General features: G+C 39.0%; 1 protein-coding gene across 1 annotated transcript in view; it reads left to right on the top strand.

Moving 5' to 3' along the window:
• Window positions 1-12,348, top strand: part of NNT (nicotinamide nucleotide transhydrogenase) — a 78,314-nt gene that overhangs the window by 47,252 nt on the left and 18,714 nt on the right. Inside the window, exons 17-19 of the mRNA XM_040977515.1 lie at window positions 1,024-1,203; window positions 8,368-8,527; window positions 9,310-9,391. Of these exons, the coding sequence (XP_040833449.1) occupies window positions 1,024-1,203; window positions 8,368-8,527; window positions 9,310-9,391 (422 nt within the window). The remainder of the gene's footprint in view (window positions 1-1,023; window positions 1,204-8,367; window positions 8,528-9,309; window positions 9,392-12,348) is intronic.

A 12,348-nucleotide genomic window follows, 5' to 3' on the forward strand; every position in this document is an offset into this window, starting at 1 on the left:
TCAAGCGGAAGAGTTAAAGTCTGAACACCGAGTCTATTGTTCAGAACTATAAAACTTTAAAATTATTTGTTTTTTGAGAGGCAGTGAATATGATAGTTAAATGGACTATGTGTATTGACTGTATGAGAACGCTTGAGTAAGAAGAAATATTTTTTAGAATTTTTTGCTTTTGGCTAAACTAAGTAATATATGAGCACATTTGCATTGTGAAAAACACAAAAAACTGTAGGAGCAAGAGGAATAAAAAGCTAAAAATGTTGTCCCTACCATCCTTTTTCTTTCCTATATTTCATAATCTTGGATTGCATGGGGGACATTGTTAATGATACATTTAAAATTTTTGTGTGTGTGTGTGTTCACCCAGAGAGAATTAAGTATAATTTTTCTTCATTAATTTTTATTTGCAACTAACTTGGCTGAATTTAAACTTCAGATTTCTTTTTGGTGTGGTGGGGGAATCTGATATCTGTGTTACTTGAACAGGACTGCTTAGAATCTACCTGTCATACATATAATTGAAGAGTCAACCATACACTTTGGGTAGGGTTTGCACATGGGATTTGGCACTCTCTGTAGTTTGTTCATTTGTAGCATTTTCTTTCTCACTCTTCAGCTGTCTTGGTTATCCCAAACCTTGTTTTGGGATCTTCGCACGAGTAAGACTGTGGACGGGTGTGTTAGTTTCAGCCACCATACGTGGTATCTGTAAGGACCTACCTTCAGGTCTAACGTGGTAAATCTCACCTGGGAAATTCACTTACTGCTGTATGGTTTTCCCTAGTATGGACCCTCTGAAATGTCTGCCCGTTTTGGTCACTGGCTTTCTTTAGGGATTTTTTTAATAGTGGGGTGGAGTTGAGTTGTTGCATTTGTGGGAGAGCTGGTCGTGCAGGAAGTACTTGGTTGTTACCCAAGGTACAACATCTATGCGCATGTGCTCATAGGAAATGACCCAGAAGTAAGATGTTAGAGGTTTCGTTTTAATATTATCCGTCTCCAGTTCCGCTGTGATCTTCATCCCAGGGTGTGACTCTGACGGCGGCCATTGGAGGCGCTGACATGCCTGTTGTCATCACGGTGCTCAACAGCTACTCGGGCTGGGCTCTGTGTGCAGAGGGCTTCCTGCTCAACAACAACCTGCTGACCATCGTGGGTGCTCTCATCGGCTCCTCTGGGGCTATCCTGTCCTACATCATGTGTGTGGTAAGAAGCCGTGCTCTGGACACGTGCATGTGTTTGCCTTTGCAGTAGAAACAAGTACCGAAGTTTTAATTGTAACAAAAATCCCTTCAGTAACATCCAAGACAATTTTCAGAGTGTACTGCTGTAGAGAATTAGTAAAATTAGATATAAAGGTGAAAAATATGGGCGGCTGTGTAGTGTAGCGGTCAAGACGCTGCTTAGGACATCTGCGTTTGATCCTGGAGGACCCGGGTTTGAGTCCCAGCTCTGCCTCTAGTTTCAGCTTCCTGCTCACGTGCACTGTGGCAGGCAGCAGGGGATGGCTTGCATGGCCATCCTAGTTCCTGTCATCAGCCTGGCCCAGTGCTGGCAGCTGCAGACAGTTGAGGATATATTTTTTTTTTGCATTTCTGTCTCTGTCTCTCCATCTGCCTCTCAAAGATAAATAATTAAATAAATAAATACAGTTAAAAAAAAGCTGTCATGAAAAAAAATCTTGTAACATCTCTATATCTGGAGATAAACACATAAAATTCTGGTTTATTTTCTTCCATGATTTTCTAGTGTGTATGACATATCTGTACATTTATTTATTTGATCATCTTACATCATATATTGCTTTTCATTCAATTAAAAAAATCTTGTTCTGTTCCTGACTTTTTAGCATTAAAACGCTGTAACGTTATTTGAATTCATACTATTCTATCATATGATATGCAAGCTTGATTTTTCACTAATGCTGAACATTTTAGACTGTTTGATTTTTTTTATTTCTCTTGATGTAAGTGTATTTTGGCATTTATGATTTTAGTCTTAAGTTGTATTCCTAGAAGTGGAAAAGGTACTGATTTTTATAGAAATAAAAAACTTTTTTAAGTTTTATAGATTCTGTCCTTGAAATAATAGCTTTGAGTTTTGTTCAAAGTATAAATAAATATAAAGCCAAATAAAATGATTTGCCATTGATAAATAATTTAGACAGAAAAGAATATTGTACCTTCATCCTTTTGCTGCATTATTAAAAACACACAAGTTAGAATTTTCCTTATGTTGTAACTGAAAATCCCGTCATAATTAAGATTATAGAATTGCTTTTGTTTCTTTAGCAAAGCAAAGGATCTGATGTTACAAATTATCAGGAGATTATTTTAAATGAAATCATCTAAAATTTTCAGGGTTTTTGGAAAGGTAGAGGTTATTGATCCTGTTTCAAAATGGGCAAGCTTGTAGGATTTTAAATACAAATGTTTTTAAAGAAGAAAACACTATTTGAGTTTATTAGAAATTCAGGCTTCTTTCAAAACAAACATTAAAGCCTTGGTTTGATTTTGCTTTGCTTGCTGTATTTGAAGACCAGCAGGGGGCAGCAGATTGTCATTATTGTTTAAATGTGGTTTGTCAGAAAACAGCCTTTAAAATCAAATGGGAGGACTAGAAGTTTGAGAAAGACAGTGGCAAGCTAATAAGCATGAGGATGAAGAGAGGTCTTATATTTTCTTTATTTTTACCTACTTATTTATTTGTTTATTTTAAAGTCAAAGGAGGTTGGGGGTAGTACGGAGAAGAGGGAGTGGTAACTCCCATTCCTTGGCTGACTTCCCAGTTGACTGCAGTGCTGAGGCTGGGCCGTGCTGAAGCCAGGGGCCAGGGCCACAGTCCAGTCTCCCGCCCAGGTGGCAAGGACCCAACTACTTGATCCACCTCTCACTGCCAGCTTCCGTCGCCAGGAAGCTGGCACGATTGAACTCAGGCACTCAGATGGGAAGTCAGACACGATGATATGCCTTCCTGACTGCCCTGCCCAATGCCTGGCCTAGTATCCAGTTCTAGAAATGTTATCATGTATCTTCTTGCTCGGATGCTTTTTTTTTTCTTAAATGATTTTCCTTTTTATTATATTTTAATTAAAAATTTTTTTTTCATTGATTTGAAAGGTGGAGATAGAAATACAGAGAGAGAGAGAGAGAGATCTTCTTTCTGCTGGTTTGTTCTCCCCAAATGTCCACACAGCTGCCGATGCACTCCCCAAGTGTCTGCAGTTGCCTGCCCAGCTGGGCCAGACCTAAGTCTGGAGCCAAGAATGCCATCCTGCTCCTCCACCTGGGCAGCAGGAGCAGTGTCCAGATGCTGCAGATGTCTTTTGATGCCTTCTTAGGTACATTGGTGATAACCAAAGTACAGTAGCCGGGACTTGAATCATCAGTCAAATATTCCCATGTTAGTGTGGCAAGTGGCAGTTGCAATGCAAACAGTAGCCAAACCCTCAGTGCTACAAGGCTGGCTTCAAAAAAAAATTTTTTTTTGGATTCATTTGGAAAGCTGAGACACAGATGATGAGAGCTCCAGTTCATTTGTCCACTTCCCAAATTCCTCCAAGGGTGGGGGCTGCCCCTGGCTCCAGGGGCTCAATTCAGGTCTCCCATGTGACTGCAAGGGGATGCAACTACTCCAGCCGTTACCTGCTGCCTCCCAGGGTGCCCATTCACATTGAAGATAGAACTTTTTTTTTTCTTTCAAATTTTTCTGATTTATAATTTTCAGATTTTTTTTTATTAAATCTTGGCCTGTGCTTTTTGTCGTAAGACATTGCTTCTTCTTGGTAGTGCCTGGCAGAAAAAAAAGATAGTTTGTAATAAATAACACAAATGAAGTCGCTACTCAGAATTGGGCATTAACTCGGACTCCAGGTGTTAACAAATTTTGGCTCATTTCCTCCTTTCTTGATTCTGAGGGTAGAGGTAGCATTTTTAGGTGCCACCTAAGATTTGCCTTTGTGTTTATTGTGGTGGATGTAGCATCTGGCATCAACACAGGTAGTGTTTCTTAAATGAATGTTAGATGGGTATTTCATATACTAGTTCATTTCAGGCTTTGGAGTTCTCTAAATAGTTTTGGTAGCAGATATACCTAAGTTATTTTGATATTAGTATACTGATCTTGATTATTATTTATGGAAAGAAGCATCCAACTGGTAACCAGAGAGGGGTCGTTTTGTCATGTGAGAGAGAATGAAATGCATACCAAGTGGCTAACCAGCAATTCCTGAAATAGATTTTTTTTGTTTTCACAAAAAATTCTTTTGCATGTCCTACAAGTCTACAAAACTCCCATTATAGAAATTGAGAAATGTTTACAGAGACCAAGTAGCCAGCTCAGATGAATGGCCTGATTGATATTCAGCTATTCTGGCGTCTTCATGTTTTTTATTGGGTCCACTACTTGGGTTAGTGTCCTGATTGTCTTATAGATAGAAAACCTGTGAAAATGGAATGGTATTTTTAAACCAAACTTTTTGATATTTGCATTTTCCCTTTCTTTCCAAATGAAGTTAGAACAGGAATAAGTGGGTCAAAAAACTGCTCCAGAAGTAATATCTTTTGCTTTGCTTTTTAAAATTTACTTGTGGGCTCATGTCTTGGTATAGTGGGCCAAGCCTCTTTTTGTAGCACCAGCATCACGTATGGTCACCTGTGTGTGTTCCGATTGCTCCACTTCCACTGCAGCTCCCTACCTACAGCCTGGGAAAGCAGAAGAGGATGACTTAAGTCCTTGGGACCCTACAACCATGCGAGAGACCCAGAGGAGGCTCCTGGCTTCATGTCTGCCAAGCTTTGGCTGTTGTAGCCATTTGGGGAGTGAACCAGCGCACGGAAGATCTCCCTATCTCTACTTCTCTCTCTGATTCTGCCTTTCAAATAAAAACAAATAAATCCTTAAAAAAATTATTTGAAAGCCAGAGAGAAAGGGGAAGAGAGAGAGAGCAAATGAATGTACAAGCTCCTCGTCCACTTGCCTTGCCTGGAGCTGGTAGTGAGGAATACAGTGCAGTTCTCCTGTGTGGGTGACAGACTCAACTTCTTGAGCCGTCACAGCCTTCCTCCCTCACCCTGCACTGTGAGTAAGCTTGAATGGGGAACCAGAACCAGGAATTGAACCCTGATACTCGGATGTGGGCTGCGAATGTCTTGGACACTAGACCAAATGCCCATATCCCCTTTTTTGCTTTGTGGTTAATTAAATTAGTACCTACAAAATATTGAAATGAGAGATGCTAGTAAATAACATATATGCTATTATTGCTTTGTCTACTTTATGGTCATCCTTTTGTTTTTAGATTTTTGTTTACAGCACACTCAAAATTATAGGAATTAGGGATCTCTTTAATGTACAATATAAATTTCATTATAGGGCTTAATAGCTTAACAGGAATGGTCTTGGAGTATGTCGCAAATTTTTTTCTTTGGGAGCTGGGAACTTTTCAATATGTGAATCAGTGGTCACAGCATAGTCTCATTAATCACTTAAGCAATCAAAAAAAAAAAAAAAAGGAAGAAAGAAAGAAAAAGCCATAAACTGTAAGCATTTGTTGAAAATGTGATGTTGCAATGGCAAATTTAGAAGTGAAAAAGAGACCACATGGAATTAACATAATGGTGGTATAATTGTGGATATGTGTTTAACAAGTTGACTTTATTGTTAAGCTACTGTGTTGTTCCTGTTTCTTGTCCCTAAGATGCCATCAGAACTAGGTACACATTAATTAAATATCCTCAGAAGTTCCTCTCCTCTCCTTCATGGAGTTTTGCGGTGGAAATAACGGGTCCTTTTGAGCCTTGTTGGAATAATGTGCTTATTTCCTTCTGTATCTGCTCCTTCTATCCTTGAGAGGGCTGCAGGATACGGTAATGGAGCCTCTGTGTCCACGTTTCCTTTCTTAGAAAAGTCATTTGTCATGGAGATAACTTAATGGCAAAACCAGCATTTTGGAGCAGTCAATTTTTTAAACTTCTTGTTCTTATTGGAAAGTCAGATTTACAGAGAATCGGAAATATGGAAATAAAGATCCTCTGTCTGCTGGTTTACTCCCCAGATGGCCACAGTCACTGGAGCTGAGCTAATCAGAAGCCAGGAGCCTAGAGCCTCTTCTGGGTCTCCCATTTGGGTGCAGGGTCTCAAGGCTTTGGGTCATCCTCAACTGCTTTCCCAGGTCACAAACTGGGTGTAAAGTGAAGGAGCTGAGACATGACATATGAGATCCTGGTACATGCAAGGCGAGGATATATATGCTGAGCCATCATGCTGGGACCTATACATTGTTTCAAATTATATTTATTTCGTAGTTGAAGGGCAGACAGAGAGGGTGTGAAAGAGAGGTGTAAGTGATTACTTGGTTCTTTGTTCCCCAAGCTCTCACAACACCCAGGGCTGGGCTAGAGCGAAGCCAGGAGCTCAGAACTACATCCTGCTCTGTCGTGTGGGTGGTGGCAAGGCGAGTACTGGGCCCATCACCCACGGACTGCTGCTTCGCAGGAAGCTGGCTCCGAAGCAGAGTGACTGGCACTCAAACTGACACTCTGATGTAGCCCGCAGGTGTCCCAAGCATTGGGTTATGCTGCACTGCCACGATGTGTGCCCCTGAACAATCTATTTTTTAAGGGAAAAATTTGGTAGAATACATTTATTTCATAAATTATTTTCAAAATCCTGTAATTCAAAATCAGGAAGGATTCATCAAAATGAGCAAAAGTTGAGTGTGTGAGAATTCTAGGGTACAACCTTCTGAGCTTTCATTAAACCTTGGATTTAAATATGGGAAGGTATGTCAAGAGTGCAAAACTTCATGTCCAATTGGATGATGAACTTCATTAAAAGTATTAATTTTCCCCCAGCTTTCCCATTAATATGATACATAAGGCTAGTGCAGGCTTCGTTTTATTTGTAGCAATACACATTTTTGTTTTTAAATTGGACCTTTAGTGCTGAGAATTGGGTTTGCATCTAATGAACAATTTAAAATCCACTGTAGTCAGTAAAAATCTGTGTTTCTTTTTTTTAAATTAATTACATTGCATTATGTGACACAGTTTCATGGGCTCTGGGATTCCCCCATCCCAGCCAACATGGAAAATCTGTGTTTCTTAAGGGTGATTTTATTGACGTGCCAGCTCTTTGTTGATCTTTATGTTTCTTTTCCTTGCTGCCTTTGCCTGGCTTGTACTTCAGCCATCCTATGCCCTCTAGGATGGCAGCAGGCTGTCCATCCATGGATGAGTGGTGATGTTGTTGCTTGCTTCCCCTTTATGTCATGTTTATGATGGAGCATCCCTAGGTACTTAAAAAAATAATACGTTGTCTTTTAAAATTATAGGTTGACTCTTAGATAGCTTTTAAATGATGTGTTGGATCAATGATGTATTCTCTTAAGAGAGGGTTTCTCCATTTGTTTTGTAACCTTGTCTAAAATGATTCAGTTAGGCTCATTTAGCTCATGTACTGTAGGTTTGAGTTGGTGAAGTAAGCTTGAGTAACATCTAGCTTCCCTTCTGTTACGACTGAACTTGCAGAGGTGCACGAGTGAGCCATTTTCAAACAGCTCAGCTACTGTCACACATTTTGGTTGTGGCATTTTCCCGGTCCATCCTTGATTGTCTGTACACAAATATGCAATGAGAAATGTCTGTTATTTTTCTCATAACATTTTAAAAAAGATTTTGGTGTGGTTCTTAATTATACAGAATTTGTGACATTATTTATCTATCTCTTTGGAAGGAAAGTATTTTGGAATTGCAATGATGAACGTTGCTACATTCCTATGTAGGCACGAAGTTTTATGGAGCTGTAATGCATTTGAAAGCTGATTATCAACCCGTGTTTCTGGTTTGTTGACGACAGAGGGCAGCAGAGCCCTAGATGAAGTGATAGGCATTCTTTCCAGTTGCCTCTTGATGATTTGTATCTGCTAGCAAAAGTCAACCCATGGGGACACCTTGTAAAATTTTTTATTCTTGTCATTCTCTTTGTTCCTCTTTGACTTTAGTGAAATACATGCACATATGTAGGCAGGAGTTAATCAGTGCACTCAGGCAGTAATAACTAGATGCTAATTTTTATTCATTTTTTGATTTTACTGGTAATTGTCCATGAAAACTTTTGTTTTCATTTATCTTTTTATTTGTGTATCTTGGGGTAGTTGATTTGGTAGGGAAAAGTTAGGTGGTTCTCTGATGTCTTCAGTCATTTAAAATATCAAGATAACTTTCATAACTCAAATTTATCCAGTTAAAGTGTTTTAAATGATCAAATAAGCCTGTTTAACTGATTCTGAATATGACATACACAAATTGGAAACCATTTCCCAAAAGTTACTTGGATCATAATTTCTCAGCTAATCATTTTGTTCTGTAGGCAATGAATCGCTCCCTGGCTAATGTGATCCTTGGAGGCTATGGCACCACTTCAACAGCTGGTGGAAAACCCATGGAAATTTCCGGCACTCACACAGAAATCAACCTTGACAATGCAATTGACATGATTCGAGAAGCTAATAGCATTATTATTACTCCAGGTAAAAAGAAAAAGCAAGGAAGAATAATAGATATTGTAGTTGGTTGTAGTTGTACATTAAATTGATCTCTTGTAATAGGAATCACAGAGGTGGAATTTCCTTGTTTTGAAAATATAATGAAACTAAGGCATTGTTGAACCTTTGTTACTTTTTCTCAATGATAGTTTTTGGACCTATTGTGAAAATCAAGTTAGATATAGTGTATGAAAGTGTCTAGTTCACTCATTAGACCCACTCAGAAATTGTTAACCTTCATAAAAAAAGTATATAAAAAAGTCAAGGGTCATTTGGATTTCAACAATGTTGAAGCCATGAGTAAAGCTGAGCTGTTCAGGTAGAGTGGAAGGCTAGTGCTAGACCCCTGGCACAGCTTTGTCATTGAAGAGGGAAAGTAAGAAGAGAAAAGTTGGAGAAGCTGGAGGCATTATAATGGCAAGGTTAGGGGGAGATCCAAAGGCTGCAGTGTCATCAAAGCCCAGGTATAAAGAAAATTGGAAACATATGGGCGGGAGAAAGAGAGAGAGAGAGACAGACAGAGACATGACAAGTGTGTGCGTGGTGAGTGGGGAGGGGGTGTTCAGCTGTGCCAGACACCATGAGAGATTGAAAGACTTTAGATTTTAACTTTCAAATACTCCGGGTTGGATTTACTTTAATTTCTGCTTCTGTTAATAGATTGCCTGTGTTGGCGTGAAACCATGTTTGGATGCTGTGAGAATTTGTAGTTCACATGATTTCAGAATAGAAAACATGTTCTTCTTTGTTCTCCACGTTCCTTGCAGGCTATGGTCTCTGCGCAGCCAAAGCCCAGTACCCCATTGCTGATTTGGTAAAGATGCTCACAGAGCAAGGCAAAAAGGTCAGGTAAGTGTTTCCAATGAGGAGCTGCAGCTTCTCCAAAGACGTGTCAAGAAAAGGAAGCGGATGGCTTGTTTTTAGGACTACTCTTTCTTCAAGTGACATTATATACATATAATCCTAGTCAAAGAAGCTAGGTTGCTGTTCATCCCTGCTCCTCCCCCCAGAGAAACCCTATTGTGGTTTTAGCTTTATTTGCTAAGTAGTTTTTGTCTAATACCATGGACTCTAAATAGGGACTGATTTTAGGAAGAAAATTTTGTTCTAAATTCCAGGATACTTAATAATGGGAAAGAAGAGATGTCTTGTTCTTCTCTGATTTGAGCTGGAGAAGAAGTTTCAACAAATCAAGTTTTGTTTCTTGGTTTCTTTTTCACGTTGAAGACAAACAAAAGGTCTCTAGTGAAGCCCAGAAATAAATTTGTGGAATGGCAACTGTTCTGCCAATTTGCAAGATAAAAAACATGAAAAGTGTTCCTGTTCTAAGGCCATCCTCTGTTGGAAATATGCATTAGAACGGCTGCATTTTCTGCCTTATGCCTTTTGGGCATTAGATTCTGTTCTTGGGAGGATTTTTAGTAAAACTTCCAAGTTAAGGGACCCAGATGAAGGATTTGAGGCATGTACAAATGGGAATATTGATGAGTGAACCTGGGGACCCTTGTTGTATTTTGCATCTGTCCTGTTCATCTCTGGCTCCCCATTCAGGACTGTGATGTCTGGACTCCTTGCTGGAGGCCACCTGTTGCCTATTTTGTGGGGCAGCTGCTTCAGAAGCAGTTACATGGGCGTAACACAGTGAGTCAAACATGCAGGGCAGCTCATCACCTAGAGCCAGTTTGTTCACCAGCACGGGAACATTTGATGACAGAAGGGTTAATGTCTGTTTGCAAAAATCCTTTGAGATGTCACCGGATCCATGTATGTGCAGACAATTAATGAGAAGATAAGCTAACTAGTACCTAGAATCAGTTGGAATATCTGTACCAGAATGGATACAGGATCCTAATCTATGGTTTGATTTTTTTCCAGTTGTTAGTGGTGGTAAAAGGACTTAGCTGATGGTAACCCAAGAATTAAACAAGCTGTCCAGGTGGTGTCAGCCGTTTTCCTTTCTTTCCTTCCCAAATTTCCTTTCTTCCTTCCCTCTTGCCTCACCACTTCTTACAACCTTTAGTGTGCATGGAGTCAACATACAATTTTGGGGGAGAGACCACTGTACTGTGACATGGATGATTTCCATGAATAGTGAAACTCTTAGATAAATTGAAGATAGACGGTGAGAAAAGTTATTGTATTTTTCAGTGTTACACAAAAGCCTTCTTTGTAGTTACTCATTTCCATTTTCAGAGTATTAAGCTTTGCTACATGGTCACAGTCTTGCCACTTAGAGCATTTGCAGACCTGCATGTGAGAAAGATGTGTATGATTTCTTAAAATTCTGTATGATTTCCTAAAATCATAAAAGAGAAGTTGTTTTCATTATGCAGTCTGCATGCGAAAAAGTCGTAACATGTTAGCAAAACATTTTATCACCATATAGATATTTAAGAGACAAGTGACGGTCTTAATGCAATGAAAGAAGATTGCTTCCACGTCTTAGGTCTCCTTCGGGATGGGGATGATGAGGTTGACACATCTCTCATCACCCAAGGTCAGCTGAAGTCAGTGAGACATCTTGGTGTGATTGGTGAATGTAGGATAGAGGAGTGACATAAGGCTGAGAGTTGTTTGAGGCAAGCCAGGATGCAAAAGGAGCATGTAAGACAGAGAAAAATGGGAACAGAAAAGGGGTAAGGCAAGTAGTGTTTTTATTTCTGATATAATATACACTGCTGTTCTAGAATGATTGCTGTCACTCTGCATGAGAATAGTAATTATTTGACCTAAAGCGTATGAGAAGTATTTAACTGAAAATATGTATGTGAATAATTTCTCAGTTACACATTATTTTTCATTGAAGCAATTTTGTAAACATAATAGCAGGCTCTTCATGAGAGAACTTTTGTTTCACATTGTTATTAAAGTTTGTTCAGATAACTTATTAATAAGTTAATCATTGATTAAGATCAGAATAACATTGATAGTCTGATTTCTGAACTTGTGAGTTAGGAAATGTTAATTACTTAAATTCATCCATCTTTTATATTGAAGGTGAAATGATCTATTTAGTATACTGTAATTCTTTTTCCTATAGTATGTGATTTTTCAGCATGAACTTTGTGGCATGTTTTATGTAAATCTTGAGTTTCAACTAAATGGGGGGGTGACTATGCTCGCTAATGGGGTGATAATACTAGCTCATTATATTTTTGCTTTTCTCCTTTGTAGTTCCTGCATGAAAATTTTGTTTTTATGTTTTTTTGTTTTGTTTTGAAAATCTTAAAAATTTTGTTGGCTTCACTTTATGTATACACCATCATCTTTTTATGGAGATAGTGCAATTCCTTGTGAAATTAGGAATACGTATATATTTATGTATATGTGTGTGTATATACATATGCACAATTATGAGCATTTTTTTTCTTTGAGAAAAATACAGGCTGTTTGAACAAGAGATGGTTGCAGCAGTTACCTCGTATTTTAATGAAATAAATCTGTATTTACAGTTTGCAGTAATTGAGTCCTTTCATCACTCTGCGGAGCTCCCACGGTGTTCATTGAGTACAGCTGCTGGGCCTCTGGTTTGAGTAGGTCTTTGTGCCTCAGGACCCCAGCATGCCTCGCATCCAGATGTGGTGACATATTCGCACACATCCCCCGTGGAAATGTGCCAGTGCGGACATATGATTGTCATCAATTAGTTATGCCCAAGTGGTGCCAAGAAAAATTGCATATGTCATACAGTCTGTCTGGCTTCATGGCCCATGATTGAGTTAGAGACACTCCTGTTTTCCTTTACTTTGGCCATAGTCAAAACATGCGCACAAAGAGCTCAGATTATATAATGGAGCATATGACAT

Source organism: Ochotona curzoniae, unplaced genomic scaffold (genome assembly GCF_017591425.1).
Source record: "Ochotona curzoniae isolate NIBS_2020 unplaced genomic scaffold, NIBS_Ocur_1.0 contig_2754, whole genome shotgun sequence".
In the NCBI taxonomy this organism is placed as follows: Eukaryota; Metazoa; Chordata; class Mammalia; order Lagomorpha; family Ochotonidae; genus Ochotona; species Ochotona curzoniae.